Raw genomic sequence first — 20,538 nt, forward strand, 5'->3', positions numbered from 1 at the left:
GACATGAAAAAGCTCCACTGATATTTAGAAACATACTTTTTTCAGAAAGACATTTGTAGATGTAATTTAATCGGATTTAATGGGTTAATACAGGGGTCTTCAATGTTTTGGGACCAAGGACCCCTTGGCTGAGGGAGACAAGAAGCAAGGACCCCCACCATTGTGTTGCAAACTGCAAACGTGTCTGCAAACTCACAATGCCTCACACTGCGAGGCATTGTGAGCTTGTAGATCTGCAATTTTTGGCTAATGTTCCACTCAGAATAGGGATGCTGGGGTTCAAGTGGTTCATGTAAAAAAAAAACATGATCATATCACACAAAGATTTGGCGGCCCCCCTGTAGTAACTCTGGGGACCCCCTAGGGGTCCCGGACGCCCTGTTGAAGACCCCTGGGTTAATATATAAATACATGTTAACTGAACAGAGGTGGATATAACAGAAGCAGGTGATGAACATACTGCACTGTAGGCTACATATAACATGCAGATAAGTCATGCGTTTTGAGGTCAGCGCACTTCCTCAGGCAGCGCAGAGACCAAAAATATCTTATTGCTTCCAGTGCATTATCCCTTAACCCATTAAGACCGGGAACGCATCTGTGTCATTTTTAGATTCCTTTGGCTATTAAAAAAATAGCAGATCTACAAGCTCATAGCGCGGCACTCGGTGCCGCGCTATGAGCTTGTAGATCTGCTATTTTTGAAAAATCGTGAAAATATGTGCAAATCTTTGAATATATATATATTTTTAAAGCAAACATTTTAACTCAAGTCTTTGCTTCTGGGGGGTCCCTGGGACAAAATATTTTGAGATGGGGGTCCGCGGCCAAATACATATAATTCTGGGGGTCCTTGACATGAAAAGGTTTGAGAACCACTGATATAGAAACATACGTTTAAAAAATATATACTGTTAGGATTTAGACGTCATTTGTAGAATCCCCCAGAAGCAAAGATTTTAGTTACAAATGTTTGCTTTACAAATATAAAATGTATTCAAAGATTTGCACTCATTTTCAAGATTTTTCTAAAACAGCATGCAGATCTGCAAGCTTGTATGAGCTTGCAGATCTGCTGTTTTTGAATAGCCAAAGAAATCTTAAAATGACACAGATGCGTACCCGGTCTGAAAGGGTTAATTTGTACTGTACTGCGTGTAGAGCCATCTATATGCTCGTGTCATGCTCTACATGCACTTCTGGTACCGCTAATAAGTTTCTCCTTTTTTCTTTTTTTTTTGCAAGCGAGGAGCTTCCAGTCATTTGTGTTTATTATTATACCATGGGTTTTTTCAACTAGGGAGTCCGGGACCCCCCTAGGGCATTGGTTCTCAATGTGTGGTCCGGGGACCCCCAGGGGTCCTTGAGGGTGTTCCAGGGGGTCCCCAGCTAAATTATTAATAGTTAGGAACCAAATGGAACCAAATGGGCCCTTATGGGTCTATAAGTCTGAGTGTACAAATGAAACCAAATGGACCCATTTGTACACTCTGAGTAAAATTAACATTGATTTTACAATATAAATTGGGGTCCCAGAGATAGAAATGCCATTAAATGGGGGTCCGTAGCCTAATGCATGTCAAACTGGGGGGTTCACTGAAAATAGCAGCTCCGAGCTCGTTTAGATCGGCTATTTTCAGTGAAGAGGTTTCGTGTAGACTGTAGGGGGAAAAAGAGCAGACCAAGTACAGAGCCAAAAGGTCACTTAGGGTTTAAGTGGTCAAATGTCTATACTGTGCTATACCGTTTTGGACGCAACATGTAGACACAAACACAGCCGAGGATTTTCTCAGACGTCACCGTAAAATACAAGACATAGACGTACCGGCGCACTGCAAACAACAGTCCATACGTCACTAACATACCCTTGGGGAACGTACGGCAACCATTTTTATATAGAGCTCTATGACAGCAAGAGGTCTAAAAAGCTAACTTAACGGCATTTGATTTTGTATCACTCAAACATGGGTCAATATGTGACACAGCAAAGAAATAAAAAACAAGGCTCCTATCCTGAGAGAGAGCGATTCCATGAGGAATAGGCCTTACATAAAGGTTGCCACCAGATCACAGGTGTCCCTCTCTCCCCCCATATCTGACATATATACACAGACCGGTGTGTCAGGAAGGCCATGAGCATAATGACTGACTCCTCCCACCCTTCCCACCATCTCTTTGAACTCCTGCCATCTGGTAGGAGGTTCAAGAGCTCAGGGGGAAGCACCAGCAGGATGTCCAACAGTTTCTTCCCCCAAACCATCAGAACCCTGAATGCTCGCCATATACTGACCCCAAAACCAACATCTTGAGAGATGAATAGCACTTCTGAATAGTTCTGTGTCTACAGTATATTGCACTTTGAATGCTATCTGCACTTTTTTTTTTCTTTTAATTTTTTACCAATGTTGTCTGCTCTCTCTACTTGTTAATGTTTTTAAAACGGCTTTGCCTCTAATGTGTCTATTGTTTTTAAATGTGAAGCACCATGAGTAGTGGAGAACGGTATTTTTGCTACCCTGTATGCCTAGTGTGTATTGTGGAAGTGACAATAAACTGATTCCGATTCTGACCAAGACAGTCATGAACCAATATCAGCCACCCTGTCACAGATCACAACACAGCAGACACGCTGTAGATCCACATCATCACGTCTTCTGTTCCAAATTAATATTTGAAAATGATGGCTGTGACGTCAAAGCCCAAAACCTCTATCTTGAACTTTAACCCTGTAAGACCCGGATATATTTGTACTTGCAATTTTTTTTAAAAACCTTTCAGATGGTTTTGTAGGAGTACTTTGAAGAGGAAAATATAATGTTTTAAAAAAAATGTTTTATGCAAATGTTGACATATAGCAACGTATCAGATAGCAAAATTTCCTATAGGCCATTTTTATGGATAACATGGCAAATGTGTAATTACTTCACTAAAACAACTTAATGATTCATTTATATGGTTTATTATTTGGCCTCAGATCAATTATGAATAATATTTGGCCTCAGAACAGTATACATTATGAATAATAACACCAATAAGCCCTATTTTTAAATCATCAATCTTGTATTTTTTGCAACCAAGAGGGCCCAACGTTGACCAAAAGCAACAAGTATGAATCATGCTCTAATTTAAATTTGGGACATATATTTCACAATAATAACATATGTACATGTTCTAGACATTGTAATGTTCACCAAAACAAATATTACAGGCATATTACTTACGTTTTTGTGAGGAATATCTTCCAGAGAAAAAAGAGATGCTGTTCCAACAGAGATTTTTCAAGTTGTGATGATTCCAGCTCTGTGGGGGGGTATTTATATGCAAATATCCTGGCCAATGGCATTGTAAGACTAAACAATAGGACCCAATGAGGATTTAGAGGTGAAAAAATAACAGGAAAAAAAATTATTAAACATCGTTCTTTATAAAATATAATTGTTGCCAAAAAGCATCACTGGGTCTTAGAGGGTTAAAAGAAATAGCAACACACTTACACATAGGATAATTGAAGTGATGAAGAACCACATACACATAATACTGTTACAACTCACTACCTTCAACAGCAGACACAGCACAATATTACAAACTGTAGATTCACATCAGCATTCAATTCCAGTGCCAGAAAACAGTCAGTGAACATGTTTGACCATTGGGTCCCAAAACCATAGCAATAGTACAACAGCTCGAATCACATTACACAGCATACAACAAGCAGCAGCAGCAAAAAGAAAGAAACATAAAAAAAGGGTCCTACCTTGAGCAGTCTTTTACTTCATTAGTTTTGAGCGCCGCTCTTTCTCTCTCGTTCATCCCCGGGTGAGCCCTCCAGTGGCGTCTCCAGTCACGTCGATCCTCCATACATCTGGCCATAGCTCGCCAGTTCTTTCGGAGTAGGTTGGGAGGAACACCATAAGCCTTGAGTGTCTGAAAGAGAGAAAGAAATAAAGAAACAAACAAACAAAGAAAGAAATTGAAGTCACCAAGACTTACATACAATGTATTCTGTACCCTGTCACAACAACTCACTACCTTCAACAGTAGTCACAACACAACATACAGCCTAGTATACGTATACTGTATTGCATTGGTTCTCAAAGTGGGGTCCGGGGTCTGGGGTCCCTTGAGGGGGTTCCAGGGGGTCCCCCAAAAAATGTGTGAATATAGCGTCACAATAATTTTAACCCTTTATACTTTGGCTATTCAAAAATAGCAGATCTACAAGCTCATAGCGTGGCACCGAGTGCCGCGCTATGAGCTTGTATGAGCTTGCTATTTTTGAAAAAGCTTGAAAATAGCAATCGTATACAGCCTAGTATATGTATACTGTATCCTGTCACAACATACACAGCCTAGTATACATATTCTGTATTATGTCACAACAGAGCTACTCAGGGCCATCAAAAAAGTACTCAACTTTATTGATTTGTATTTTCACTCGCTTCTAAACCAAATGAGATATTGACGCTCAACAAACTCTACATTGTGCAGGAGGGATGCACTGTACGGCCTATGTGAGCACACATCCTTTAGATGAATATAGTATTTTGTTTTTATTACTGTAAATTGCGTAATAATTACTGCCATAATGGTAGAACTGCACTTACAAAAGAAAATGATAATGCCTAGACTGAGCAGTGTGCTTGTTGTACAGTAGACATGTAGATACATACACAGGTACAGTACAGTACATGACTTGTCCTTCAATTGTCAAGTGACAAGGGTTGTAAATCATGCTTCTTCCAGCTCAGACATATTGCTAAAATCATGTCCTTCTTTTTGATCAGACCTTGAAAAAGTCATTCATGCTTTCATTTCGCCAAACGAATAAATAGTTTAATAGTAAACATGTTTGTCTTTCCTACACATTGTCCTCACTATATGCCAACATATGATGTTATTTTCAAACATGCGCTGCACACACTCATAAAAAGAGGTGCACCTAGAAATCTGACTAGGGTATATATACCTTGGCTTGAGATAAATTGAGAGATTAAATATAAATGTAGATGTGCTATTCAGGTTGTAACACTTGCTCCGATATCACTTTCTATGAAACAATCATTGGTTAACAGATATAGGGTACTATGTATGAGGTTTCATACAAGGATTTGGAGTTGGCGCTAGGACCCATGCACCTTCATAGCCTATTAGGCTATAAAAGTAGATAGGACCTTAATGCTGTGTTAATTTCAGTTTCAAAGCCCCTGGCACAGACACAGACACACAGACACAGACACAGACACATACACAGACACACACACACACACACACACACACACACACACACACACACACACACACACACACACACACACACACACACACACACACACACACACACACACGTTCCATTTGTACTTTAGTACAGTTATGAGGGTCTGTGCTTATATAGGCTACAACAAACTGGGCTTGAAATTAAAAAAGTTTGAGAACCACTGCTGGGCCTACATGTTTTGCGGTGGTGTAAAGTAACTAAGTACATTTACTCAAGTACTGTACTTAAGTACCATTTGAGGTGCTTTTAATTTACTGGAGTATTTCCAATTGTCTACTTTTACTCCACTACATCTCAGAGGCAAATATTGCACTTTTACTCCACAACAAATATTTGAAAACTTTAGTTACTACAGTAGTTACTTTGCAGATATAAATTATTACAAAACCTACATTAACCATTTTAGCCCAATTCTATACCTAGACTATTTGAAAATAGCCGATCTACAAGCTCAGAGCTTGTAGATCGGCTATTTTCAAACATTTTAGTACTTTCACTTTTGGTACTTTAACTCAAGCACATTTTGAATTCCGGACTTTTATTTGTAACAGTACTTTTACATTGCAGTATTGATACTTTTACTTAAGTAAAAGATTTGAGTACTTTTTCCACCACTGATGTTTACTTTTGTCAGCATTAAGCCTTACAAACACAGGCACAGCACAGCTACTGTACAACCACATGTTCACTTCACAGCACACTGCAGTGCTTCATCCTGAGAGTTGAGTTGACTAGTTTTTGTTTAACCAAGTAAATAATAAAAGTGACATTACACACACAATGCATCTCTATTAGCATGTAAATGTTAACTCACCTGCATGGTGAATAATAAACCCAGCTGGAAAGAAAACCACCACTTTTGTCACGGATGATAATTAGCCTAAGTTCACCTGCATGTGTTTTATTAACCCTGAAACATGTCTGTCATACTGACAGACGAGCGTCATGTGAACCATGGCTAGTGCTTTTATCAGCTTCTCTCCATGACAACACTGACAACTACGCTCAAGTCTACTTCCATGAGGCAGACACGTTACATTATAAGTTCTTTATTTCATTGTTTTACTTACAAATGTAACAGAGCTCGGGAGCTGTCAAACAAGTATGCTTGTTAATTAGTTGCTTGTCTCGCGCAGGTGTGAGAGAGAGAGAAGGGGGGGGGGGGGTTAAGCGAGTGACTTGTCTTCCAAACCAGTGGTTCTCAACATGTGGGTCGGGACCCCCAGGAGGGTCCCCACATGATGTTGGGGGCTGGGGGGTCCACAGATGACAGTGAAGTGACAATTCAATACCTTGAAAAAATCCTTTACAGCTTCAAATGTAATCAACAAACTGTAGGCCTACTTTAAAAACGGGTCAAACATTGACCAAATTGTCAAATAATTTAAGAAATATGCAAAAATTGTGAAAATAGCCGGTCTACAAGCTCACTTAAGGCCTCGCGTTGCGAGCCGTTGACAAGCTTGTAGACCGAGCTTGTAGATCGACTATTTTCACAATATTTATCTGTGGAACCGAGTCAAACTATATGTAATCCCCCAGTTCAGATATGATTATTTTGGGCTTGAAAAGGTTGAGAACTGCTACTGTTCCAAACAATAACCTGCCTTCGAGTGTCCACTTTCTAGGGAGTATCTGACAATAATACATAATTTTGTGTCTATAGGCTATTGTCCTTTTGGATTGGACTTTAGATGAATGAATAACAACTTAGAAAAAGACTGTCTGAATTGTATAATGTTTGTTCAATTGTACCAAACAAAGAGAATTACAGTCAAAGTGAAATAAGACAAAAAATAAGCCATCATCATCACACTAATCATCAAGTATTCTGGGACTTTAACTCAAGTACAAATTTGACAGAGCAAATGTTTAGTTGCGTAACATTTAACCAGGAGTTTTAGTTTATACTTTGACTCAAGCAGGCCTACTGGGGTTGAATACTTTAATCCACCACTGCTACACACACTATATAATATATTCTGAACCACTTCGGAAGCCCGTTCAAGTTCCCCACAGGTTTTTAACGCTGATAGTCTGTCAGGTGATCTCACTTAATAAGGCATGGTTTAAATCTGGCCCCCGAGCTATCCGGGCAACCTTTTCAACCCACTGAGAGTTGCCGTTGATCCGCAGATCCACAGACAAGGCCCTCCCTGGCCCATCCTATAACGTCTAGACTTCACACTTAAATGTTCCACATCCCAGCCCTCAGGCTCTGGAATGACCCGGGCTGAAGAAGAGCTTATAGGCAGGGGAAGGCTCAGTCTCACATTGTAAGTCGTTAGCTGTCGGGTGGAAAAACCTCATATTATGTCCAAAATAAACTATACGTTTTTGGGATTCAAATTCAAAAGCAGAGAAAATAGACGATCTACAAGCTCAAAATGTGTCGCATTTTGAGCTTGTAGATCGGCTGTTTTTGCTGCTTTTGTAGTAGGCCTAGGACATGTATTTACAACAAACAAAAAAACGTTTAAATATCGTCTCTGTCGGGTGGAAACCTCCTTATCCAAAACTGTAACTTTCCAGGAAGGATTCAAATAAAAAAAATAGCAAAAGTAGCAGATCTACAAGCTCAAAACGTGATGCTTCACGCCACATTTTGAGCTTGTAGATCTGCTACTTTTGATGATTGTGTGTGACGCTGTAGTATGATCAAGCAGGGCGTTAATTTACGAAAAAGAGTTCAGCCCTACAACAACGATATGGAGATATGAGGAACGTTAAAATATAGAGATATGAGGTTTCTGCCCGACAGTGACAACATCTCTAAAAACTCATAAGTGTTGCTGTGTAATTAAACGGTATGTGTGTGTTTTCAGGTGGACTGGACCAAGTACATTGCCGTGAACTCGGCCACGGCTCACCCTCACTACGACCGCGAAGGAGCCACTTACAACATGGGCAACTCCTATGGCAAAAATGGTATGTACGATACTGTCTGCCTATCGCGATTACGTACAGGACAATATAAAAATCAACAACCTGATCTGATTGTAGTTTGTTTTCCAGTTCAGGTTAATAACTACAGCAGATTAAAAACATGGTAGACTAGTAAACAACACAGCTGCACCAAACAGGTTAATAATGAGTGTGTTAGATTTTCATAGTTATGTCCAGAGCCAAGGGCTAATAGAGCCTGGATCGTCCTGACGTCACTGCCGCTAGAGGGCGCTATCCCCCTGGGTCGCAGCGTTATTTTTTTGTGTTGAAATCCCAATAAGGGAATCTTAGATCACCTCATATAAGAACTGTGTTTGAAAAATAAACCCACCACCCCGGCAATTTTACTCATATGGATAAGAAGCATCGAATGAAGGTGGAAATGTACACATTTACCCAAAGAGTAACACAATAAACGCTAGAAACGAGTCAAACGACACAAAGACTACATTTCCCATGAACGCGGCTGCTGTAGGGAGGCATAATTAATACAATTTTCTCCATAAACAGGCTATCATATGAATGTATATCATAAACGATGCAGAGCCACCTCCCTGACAAAAACGCCCGGTGATTTGTTTATTTTTGGAACACAGTTCTTATATGAGGTGATCTAAGATTCCCCTATGGGTATTTCAACACAAAAATAGGGCCCGACCCAGGGGGATAGCGCCCTCTAGTGGCAGTGATGTCAGACTTTGGTGCTCTATGTGCAAGCATGATAGACAGTGTTGACACACCTAAAATCTAACACACCCATTATACCATGTTTTTTCCCTGAATTTCCAACATGTGCGTGTGTGTGTGTTGTGCGGCAGGCTTCTTCTACAACATCATCCGTGTGCCCGCGCCTGACGAGACGGACCAGCTCCGGGACGCAGCGGACCTGGGCGGGGCAGAGGTCATCTGTACCATCCCTTCTACCGACCCCCGGAAACCCTCCTACTACCACAGCTTTGGTACGATCTGCCCGTCTGTCTGTCTGTCTGTCTGTCTGTGGACCGCCATCTGAACATATTTTGTGCCAGGGGAACCTTCAGAAGCAAGGATTTGAGTAAAAAAAGGTTTGCTTTAAAAAGTATATATATATATATATATATATATATATACTTCAAAAATAGCAGATCTACAAGTCACTTCGTGCCGCGCTATGAGCTTGTATATCTGCTAGTTTTGAATAGCAAAAGTATAAAATAATGGTTGAAGTGGTTAAATGATTCTGATACTATATTAACACATTTTACTGGGGACCCCCCGGTACCCACCCAAGGACCCCTGGGGGTCCCCGGACAGACAGACAGGTTTGTCCGAAATATCCGACCTGCAAGCTCACAACAGGCTCGCTATTTTCAGCACATACGACTCCGCCACGCAACGAGGTATTCACCTTATAGTGAGATTGTTTTGAGTTTTTACAACAAAAATCTTGTATGAGGGTCCCTGGCACAACATATTTTCAGATGGGGGTCCGTGGACAAATACATGAATCTGGGGGTCCTTGACATGAAAAAAAATTGGGAACCACTGGTTTAAAAGACATTAGGAAGCAAGCCAAAATAAGCAACTACACTTAAGAATATTCCTGGGCGTGGCCAGGAATAAGGTGAATATAAAAACCAGGCTATTCCGCTTCTATACCTCCAGATCCCTACACCACCGACCTGCTTGTCCTATAGAGGCCTCGCCCTCTTGAACGATCCCCCCTCAGGGTCCTTTATAAAAGGCCTTTAATACTTTAATGTGTTGCTCTCTCTTTCATTCTGCCTGGTCTCTCTCCTTCATCTCCTCTGACTCACCGCTCCTCCTGTGTGTGTGTGAGCACCGTGGAATTAATGAGTGACAATCAATGGGAAGGTGGAGGCACTACATTATCACATTGGGTTCACAGGGGTCAGGGCTGGTTTAGTTAGAGGAGGAGAAAGTGTGTGTAACCTTAATATAATGCCTGTGTGTGCATGGCGTACATTATTATAGGCGCTCGAATCAGTGCCATTTCTCACTAGCGCTGACAAAGATACAAATACTCAAGTAAGGCAACGCATAAGCTCTGTCACTTACATGGAAATAATGTTGTTTGTTTAGCCCACTTGCGACTGTCTGCTGGTTAATTGTTTTATTGGGTTTATTTTATAGTACTTTGCAGACTGAGTTAAGTTTTTATTTTTTTATTTTTTTATGTTAAACTCAAACGCCTTTTTTGTGTTATTACACACACAAACATACACCTGTTCTCACCTCTGCAATACCTGTATGCTCAACCCCAGTTCCTTTAAATAACCCTCTGGTACAATTAGTCCGTGAGCCAGGGGGGTTGGTCATTACCATCTGAGGGGAATAATGCTCATAGTGATTTTTGTCAAGGTATGCATGTCTAGAGTTAGAAAATATGTGATAGCCTTGCACCAATGGTAGCTTTATGGGTGCTATCATGCATGTTATGTTATAACACTAGGCGAAAATTACATGGGTCAATATATGAAAACATACTATTAACCCCCCCCAAAAAAATATACAAAAGGTTTTTCAATTGGTTCTGGTACGTCTAGGCATGCTTAAGAACATACAAAAAAATCTAGGAAATTATATTTCTCGTAAAGCCATAATTTTCAAGATGGCAGCCAATATGACTGCCAGGAGCTTAAATGGCTTTATGATACTGTTCAACCTAGAAAGGTGGTTTTTGTGTCTAAAACTAGGTCTTAGGGTTCAAGAAATATGTCTGAATCAGTGAAATTACCATCAGTTAATTTTTTATTGCCAAATCAAAGATGGTGTCCATCCCATGGTGATGTTCCATTGTACTAAATTATGTTAAAAACAACAAAATATTGCAGTTGTGTGAGGGAATCTGTGAACTTCGTGAACGTGATTCATATGGGGACCTGGGGGGGGGGGGGGCATTCATAGGTGTAGAATCTATTTCTAATAATGTTATATTTTGACTTGCTGGTCAGTCTTTGGCCTATGTGCTAAAGGTCAGGTCAAGGTCTCTCTCGCACCTTATCGTCCAACCAGGTGTCCAAGCAGGCAGCAGATATGGTCACTGGTTGACATGTACAGCAGGCCCTATTCACCTCACAATTGACATGGAGCCGTTTGTTGACACCTTGCAAGCTCTATAATGTAATTGTGCATCCCGGTGGGATGCATGTTATACAGTCATTCTTCAGCTGCATTGCAAAACTGATGCAAGGTTCAGCACTGGAAGTGGAAATGCATGTGGTTGCAGAACATGACAGGCAAGTTCAGTGGTCAGTCCTGAGTGTATCAGCAGCACTCTGAAGTGGTTTCTATCAACTTGGCCAAAGACATTTGAACAGATACAGCAGTAGCCTACCTGGACACTGCACATCTCCATCCTACTGGCTGACAGTGGGTAGACAACTACTTCCTACACTTCACATCCACCAGTTTGAATGCGCAGGGAGACACATTGACATTAACTTCACCTTTTCTCTCATGAAGCACATGACTGAAGCACTTCTTCCATGCTGGCCATGTGCAGTGTGCTTGATATCTAACCCAGTGCCTGCTGAAGATGCATGTGCTCCATGCCATAGCATAGAGGCTAAGCTAGACCTTGTCTGTCGGCACCATGATGGATTCTGGATCACTGTCTCTGCTGACCAGTCTGGGGATCAGACTGCCATAACGATCAGGAAAGATGCTGTCATGATGCATGTGAGTGGAGTGGACTGAAGCCTTCCCCAAAATGTGCAGAAACAGAGGGAGAGTTGAAGCACTGGTGTGTCTTGGTCATAAAATATTGGGGTGTAGGATTCCTCACACACAGAAAGATCATCTCTTCAATCCCATCCTTGGCTAATTTGCCCCCATGCTGTTGTGAATAGTAATGTCCTTTACCCACATGAGATGTCATCATGAAGAGTAAGAACATTAAGCAGAAGCCGTTGAGCATGTTGTACACCTTCAGTGCTGACGATAGATACTGCATTTAGTCATGATGAGGCAGACATCACCATGAGTTCCTATATCCCTGATGCAGCCATCTCTGGAAAGGGTGTGATACACATGCTCAGTGATTACACTGATGTTCTTGTCCTGTTGTATGCTGTGTATTGGGGTGTATCAGGTGGACCTACAGTGTAAAGTATAGATGGAGCATTGGGATGGGACAGTCTTATATGTATGACAAAGGCAAGATCAGAGCACGCTACACTTTGCTGGCAGGGAACTTCCCAGGCTACCCTGATGTGCTGGGTGAGGTGGGTGCCACAAGTCAATGGCCCTTCCTCCAACACCGACCAACCTGTTGCACCACATGTGGGCTCATTTATTTATAAGTGATGTTGTGGAAAGTGGCAGACCACCAAGCCCCACCTGACAAGTCGTTTGATGTCACAAAATTTGGATAGGAGATCTAGGATATTCTTGTTCCTGTCATTGCTAAGGGTGACCCCACCGTCAGAGCTATGTGACATGGTGCAATATCAATTTAGGGCACAGAGAGTGACAAGTACATCACTGATGTACTGTGACTGCTCTGGTGAAGATGGTTACTGATGATATGTTCAAGCTACAGATGAGGAGTGATGTTAATAAGGAGGATACTTGTAAGGATGAGGTAGAACAGGATGTGGGTTGGAGAATACATATGTAGTTGCAAAAGATACATATTTGACATTAGATTATATCATTTTACATTCATGTTATTATGAATACCAGTTCTTGTGACATGTTAATGACACTTTTGATGAATGTTCATCAAGTTGTTTCCATTTGTTGTTCTCCCAGAGGTCAATTTTAACCTTGACCTGACCTTTGACATGATTGACCTGATATTAAAAAAATAACATCAGGAATGGATTCTACATATGAAAACCTTAAAAAAGAGGTATTAAACAGAGGTATTCTAAGACAAGCGGATTAAAAGTAAAAAATTGCCAGGCGTGTGTTTAGTGGCCATTTTGGATATTTTCTTACCCATTGCACTATATTCTGTTTATTGAATTTCATAATACATTTCCTTAGAATCTATGTATGTAAACATGGTTTTAAATCTATAGGTAATTTACAAAGGAACCCTTTGTGTTCCATCTTTCATTAAAACCAAAGTACATCTTATGTCACATATAGTCACTATGTTGTCACTGCCTGTAATAGAAAAATATTCTAGATATGCAAATTTTAACAACCTTTCTGGACAATATATAGTCTGAGCTTTATCCCAACCATTTTTCAGAGAGAGAGGGTCAATAATAAGAGAGAACCATCAGTTTGAAGTAGAATGCTTCATTCGGATTTTGAAAACTGTGTTTTGGCTTGTGGTTATAAAAGGAGTGATAGCACACAGATAGCTACCACCGATGCAAGGCTATCACATTTTTCCTAGCTCTAGGGGTGTATACCTACCCAAAAATCACTATGAGAATTAATCCCCCCAGATGGTAATGATGACCCCATTTTTGGGGTCCTGGCTCACGGACTAAATGGATTCTTTGACCAGTAGAGCATTTCCATGGTGTACCAACCATGAAGCTAAATCAACCCATACCATTATAAAGAGGTTGCATTTTTTTTTTTTTTCTCTCATGGCAAAATCACCCCAATTGTATATGTTACATTGTAATAACATACTCTACCATACATATTGGACTAAATTACATTTTATTCATTAAAAACTAAGTTACATAGTTAGTAAGGCTTTAACCATGTGATCCTATAGTTAACTGAGGCACTACACTGTCTATGCATTCTACAGTATGTATGTGTTCCACATACATACTGTAGAATGCAGAGAGACAGTGTAGTGCCTCAGTGCCTGCTTATTGGGTTTTGAGCATCTGCTAAATTTTCCTAAATTGTCTTATTGTGGGAGAGGGCAACTGGAGATTTGCCCTCAAGTAAATGTACTTTGCTACTTCCCACCCCTGTCCATCCCCCCTATGCTGTGCTGTGCTGTGCTGTGCCAGACCAGACCATCGTGGTCTATATACCGTCAGACTGTCTGGCACCAAACAAATCTCCCATGGTGCAACCTATTTGTTGCTGAACAACCAGTTAGACCAATAGAATACAACTGTAATTAGTTTAGCTGTCCAATCACATGTCTAAACATAGACACAGTATACTGTAGTGTACAGTACAGCTGCCTTGTCAGCTATTCCTGTTCAAATGCACATTATGTGTGTGTGTGTTACTGTACATAATGGTCCATGTCGGGTGGGAAACCGTAAAAAAAATATTTATAAAAAAAATTATATTATTGTTATAAAAAGTAATATAAAGAAAATAACGGATCTTCAAGCTCACAACGTGCCGCATTGCGATGCATTGTGAGCTTGTAGATCAGCTATTTCCATGACTTTTGCGCAACACTGTGATAGGGTGTTAATTTACAACAACATATAAAAAGTTGGGTGAAAACCTCATATTTTCAGGAAATGGAAGAAAAAAACTTGTGTTCCAATTAATCCAATGTGGTTATTATTTTTAGCTACATTCCATTGGTTCAATATTTATACAACCCACAGACAGTTAAACCAATTTAAAATGTATTTCAAAAGTAGCAATTGTGTGTCACTATAGTCTTATGAAGGAGGGCATTCATTTACAAAAAAAGAAAGAACAAGTTGAATGATGGAAAAAACTAGGTTTTGGCTGACTGTATAATAAATAATATAAAAGTAACATTTATTTTTAAAGCACTCATCAAAGTAAACACAGTAAAATACGGCAAAATCAGCAACAGAATCAAATCACCATGACCTGTATAAAATATAATATATATGTAGATGTGAGTCTACATAGGCTACTCTGTGTGTGTGTGTGTGCGTGTGCGTGTGCGTGTGTGTGTGTGTGTGTGTGCGCGCGCAGGGTACTGTAATAATAAAATACTATAATAGTAAAATGTATTTATAAAGCACTTATCAAAACAGAAGTAAATCGTCTCAAACACAATCAGTAACAGAATAAAAAGACCATGTATAAAATATAATATATATGCAAATGTGCAGTGTACCTCCGTCCGTGTGTGTGTGTGTGTGTGCGTGTGCGTGTGCGTGTGCGTGTGCGTGTGCGTGTGCGTGTGCGTGTGCGTGTGCGTGTGTGCGTGTGTGTGTGTGTGTGTGTGTGTGTGTGTGTGTACTTACTATGCAATGCTATTTTGGGTGCATGGGACACCAGCAAGCAATTAAACTCAGACTAGAGTGACAAAATTGTGGTAAAAATGGCATTTATGAAGCGACCATCTCAAAATGTGTATGTCCTCACAAGTATAGTAAATGTCTGTCTTCCTACCCAGAGGCTATACTCAGTACTCAGTACTGTATGTGCGTACGTGTGCGTAACCTCCACGTTCCCTGTGGTCTGTGTGTGTGTGTGTGTGTGTGTGTGTGTGTGTGTGTGTGTACGTGTGTGTGTGTGTGTGTGTGTGTGTGTGTGTGTGTGTGTGTGTGTGTGTGTGTGTGTGTGTGTGTGTGTGTGTGTGTGTGTGTGTGTGTGTGTGTGTGTGTGTGTGTGTGTCCTCTCTCTGCCCTGCAGTCATGTCAGAGAACTACATAGTGTTTGTGGAACAGGCCATCAAGATGGACATGCTGAAGGCGTTGCTGTTACGAGTGCAGGGCAAGGGCTGGAACAAGATGATGGTCTGGGAGCCCAACACCCAGACCATCTTCCACCTGGTCAACAGGCACACCGGACAGGTATACGTTCACATCATATAGATATAGCTGACCCTGCTGTATACCGCTTTTCTTGTTACCCCCATTGTTCTCCCAATTATCAGGGCCGGATCTACCCTATGGGCAAATTTGGGCACGTGCCCAGGGGCCCATAAGCATGAAAGGGCCCTCCATGTTTAAAAAAAATTACATTTCTTTATTTCTTTCTTTTTTAAATGGCTTCATTGCTAACGTTTTTGCTAAGTTTAGCTCAGGAACGAGGGTGTAATCACACCGTTCCCTTCGAGCTATGGGATCGCTGGACTCACACACACGTACTGCACTGATCTCTGGAGTGCCCAGGGGCCCCCAGGGGTGTTAATCTGGCCATGGTCGTTATGCCAATTAACTCCTCCCCACACACATTTCTGTGTGTTGTCACTGTCGCTGTTATGTCCTACTGACTCATCTGCCTTCGTCCTACTCCTCCCGCCCAACACTCCCTGCTGACAGGTGCCGCCCCCCCCCCCCCCCCCACCACGTAGGAGTACGTGCAGTGACACATATCACCGTCCTCCCCGCCCGGCTTCCCTCCCCCAAACACGGGCCAATTATGTTCGTATAAACACTAAACAAAAGCCGGATGCACCGCGATGGATTAGAACACCCTGCTTCATCTCTCTCTCCGCTAGGGGGTCCTTGGCCTGAAAAAATGTTGAGGACCCCTGCTATAATGTCATAATTTCTGATCTTGTCACTCCTAGTGAGAATCGTAGCATCCTCAGTTCTGTCACCTCCAGCTCCGACTTCTGTCTTTTCGTCAGTGCCACCGTTTCCAAACCCTACAGCATGGCTGCTCTCACTACCTACCGTCTTATACATCTTCCCTCTCACTCTATCTGGTATCCTTCTGTCACAAATCACTCCTGAAACTTTCCTCCATCCGTCTCACCCTGCCTGCACTCTCCTCTTCACCTCTCTTCCTTACACCCCATTACTTTGGATAGTTGACCCCATGGTATTTAAACTCCTTCACCTTCGCCACCTCTACGCCCTGCATCGTTCAGACACACACATTCTGTCTTACTCCTGCTGACTTTCATTCCTCTTCTCTCTAGCCCTCCCTAACCCCAACCCTACAACAAATATTGGCCAAAAATGAAAACATGAAATATATTCATAAATATATGTTTAATATAATTTGTTTAATTTATATTGGCCACTCCAAAAAAAAAGAAATAATAATAATACTAATCATCACTAATCACCCCCTTGACTTGGGTCAGCCCCAGTTAAAAATTGCAATAACGATGGAAAGCAATACATGAAAATGTTTTAATTATAATCATTACAAACTAATAAAAGAACCCTTGTTGTAAGTTGTCCTTTAATCCACTATTTCCCCCCTCCATCAAATATCTTCACTGAAAACAGCCGATACAAGCATAGCTTGTAGATCTGCTATTTCTGGCAAAATGTTCCCCCCAGAATATGGATGCTAGCGTTCAAAGTGGTTCAGCCTTAACCATTGGAACGCTAGTAACGAATCAGAGCACATTGTTGCTATTCCTCACAAACAGCCAATCTACAAGCTTATTATTGAACATTTCTGCTCTATAATGAGATGCCTATAAAACAGGTTAACAGGTGGAGTATATACTGCATCTGTTGGGAGGGATGCCATGTTTTTCACCCAGATGCTGAATAATCACAAGTGTAAAAAACATAAAGAGAGAAAATTTGCAAACTAATCTGTTCTGGGGTTGGCCAACGTTTCATTTAGTTTGATGGAGTCACACTCTGTCTCTGGTACACTGTTACACTCAATACTCTCCAGCTCATTACACCGCAGATTTTATATCGTCGATGTCGGGTGGAAACCTCGCATTTAAAAAAAATAACATTCCTTTTTATGATAAAAAGGCGCGCACACACACACACACACACACACACACACACACACACACACACACACACACACACACACACACACACAGAGTATATAACTTTTAACAATGGGAAAGTAGGAAAATGAATTAGAGCAGTGGGGGCTCCGCTGCGCATGTGATTCTCCTCCAAAGTGAAGTCAAAGAGAAATGTGACATTAATGTCGTTAAACGGGACGATAATATCATTACAATGCACACACACACACACACACACACACACACACACACACACACACACACACACACACACACACACACACACACACACACACACACACACACACACACACACACACACATTTCACCTTGCCAATATCAAAAGCTAAAGCAATTTCTTCTTGGCCATGCAGGTCACAACAGACTCCATGTGACATTTCAAAAAATAGGTGCACTTCCTTTTTCTGTGTTCTGTGTTGGCGCCCGTTGTCTTTCAAAACGCTCAGGTAACCTTTATGGTTTTGTCCTGACATTTACTGACAAGTGTGATATCCTCCTGACCCAGTTTAGCCCCATTCACGCTTTGTCGCCCCACGGTGTGGCGTGCCCAAAATAGCCGACCTACAAAGAGTAGACTAACAAAAAGTATACAAAGAGTATACTGACAAGGAGTATGAAACAAAGAGTATACAAATAGTATATTAACAAGGAGTATAAAACAAAGAGTATACAAATAAATTAGAGATTCTATTATGTTTTCCCCACAATTTGTCTTTGTTGTCTTTTTTTAACGGTTTCTGCTTTTCAAAACACAAATAATGCAGTAGCCAAAAACTACATAATAAAAGTATATACCTTTGGAAGTAAATAAAAGCTACTCTCTCTCTCTGCAAGGCTCTTCAACTTGATTATTTATCTATCTATTTTTGTTTCTGTCTATCTATCAATGCTGAAGGTCTCACAAGTTATAGTAATCCAAACATGTGTGTGTTGTGGTGTTGTGCGTGGCCTATAACAGATCAGTAAGGTGAAGTATCTCGGGGCGCCCATGTTCGCGCTGCACCAGATCAACGCCTACGAGGACAACGGCGTGCTGGTCATGGACATGTGCTGCGGTGACGACGGCGAGGTCATCGCAGACTTCACCCTGGAGAACCTGAGGAGACCCCAAGGGGAGGAGATGGACAAGGTGAGGGACCACGAACACATATAACATTAGACCGGACCGGCTGGATTTTTTTTTCATCACTCGATTTACGGGTGTACTCCTCTTCGGGAGTCCTAGGATCACTCACAGGTTGTGGAAGAGCGCCCTCTATTGTAATCATTGAAAACACCAAATGATGTCAATGGCACTGAAGCGTTGTATTTTAAATGACGTCACATGATGTCAATGGCACTCAACGTGTTAAAGGTTTCATGACGTTCAGTTTTACCACACATTAAAAATCTTTGTCATGGTCCTTCAAACGTGTATAAAAAGTTTTAACCAAAAAATCCACTCCATTGATCCATGGCAGGTGTTTTTCTCTCACATTTCTAAAGCCTTTTCAACTGCAATGAAAAAAGAAATCTTTGCCTGCGGGTGTCGCTGTTGAGGGATTTTGCCTGTCAATCATCGCCTCTGCTCCGCCCCCCCCCCCCCCCCAAAGGAAAGGATAGGGGAGGGGAGGGGCGAGGAGGAGAGTGGGCGGGATTAATCGACTGTGACCTCACTGTCGAAAGGCCAAGCTCAGATTACTTTTCAGCCTAATTATTCAGAAAACCCCAGACCACAGAAAATCCACTGAATGTTCAAAGTTCAGATTTTTTAGGTGTATTTGAGGTCATAAAACCCCCAAAAAAATAGAACCTTTAATATGCGGCTCATTTGTCATTTCCTGTTTCAGTTTTACAACGCGTTGTGCAGAAACCTCCCGCGGAGATATGCCCTGCCACTCAACGTGGACGAGGCCACGCCCCTGGATCAGAACCTCATCACTCTGCCTTACCTCAAAGCCACCGCTGTGAAGACCGCACCTGGAGAGGTAAGGATTGTACCTACAGTACCTACAGTACCTACAGTACCTACAGTACCTGTAAGTTACCGAGTATCAGGGCCGGCCGCTGCTATAAGCAATATAAGCGGTTGCTTAGGGCCACAACCACTAGCGGGCCACAAAAAAAACTTAAAAACATATTGTAACTAGAAAAAGTGCTCCTCGGAGCACAGGTCTCCGCCAGGTCAGGTAGGTTATTGTGGGCCAACAATGTTCGGAATTTGCCAATCAGGATGGAATATGAAAAATCGGACAGAACCATCTTGATCACTTGACTATAGAGATAATGGGTACCGATTTGCATGATGATTGGACAACATTTGTAGGAGTAATACAACAAAGACAAGTTTTGAAAAAATCGGCCTCCTGGTGGCGCTATAATAGGGAAATGTTAAAGGGTGGCATTTGTTCTTCAACTTAGTGCGAATGTGCTTGTAAAGTGTCACCTCAATCGGACGCTGCGTTCATGATTTGTGGCATTTTGTTCAAAACGGGCCACTTCTGCAAACTTTAGATGTCATTGTTAGCCAATCAGGATGAAATATGAAAAATCAAACAGTTCCATCTTGATCACATGACTATAGAGATCATGTGTACCGATTTGTGTGAAATTTGGATAAAATGTGAAGGCTTAATATCCAAAAATGTGTTTTACATAAGTCGGCCACTTGGTGGCGCTATAAAAGGCAAATGTGAAAAATGCAGGGAGGATGTTTTTCCTTGGCCTCTAGGGAGTGTGCGTGAAAAGTTTCACGCTGATCGGTGCAGTT

At 41.4% G+C, this 20,538-nt stretch overlaps 1 protein-coding gene across 1 annotated transcript in view; it reads left to right on the forward strand.

The window, feature by feature from the left end:
• The window catches only part of bco2l (beta-carotene 15, 15-dioxygenase 2, like), a gene marked incomplete at both ends in the record, with an annotated part of 57,190 nt that overhangs the window by 23,684 nt on the left and 12,968 nt on the right, over nucleotides 1-20,538 (forward strand). Inside the window, 5 exons of the mRNA XM_080433466.1 lie at nucleotides 8,101-8,203; nucleotides 9,040-9,180; nucleotides 15,725-15,885; nucleotides 18,748-18,918; nucleotides 19,619-19,756. Coding sequence (XP_080289592.1) covers nucleotides 8,101-8,203; nucleotides 9,040-9,180; nucleotides 15,725-15,885; nucleotides 18,748-18,918; nucleotides 19,619-19,756 — 714 coding nt within the window. The remainder of the gene's footprint in view (nucleotides 1-8,100; nucleotides 8,204-9,039; nucleotides 9,181-15,724; nucleotides 15,886-18,747; nucleotides 18,919-19,618; nucleotides 19,757-20,538) is intronic.

The sequence above is a fragment of the Gymnoscopelus braueri genome, assembly GCF_963280865.1.
Source record: "Gymnoscopelus braueri genome assembly, chromosome: 7".
NCBI lineage: Eukaryota > Metazoa > Chordata > Actinopteri > Myctophiformes > Myctophidae > Gymnoscopelus > Gymnoscopelus braueri.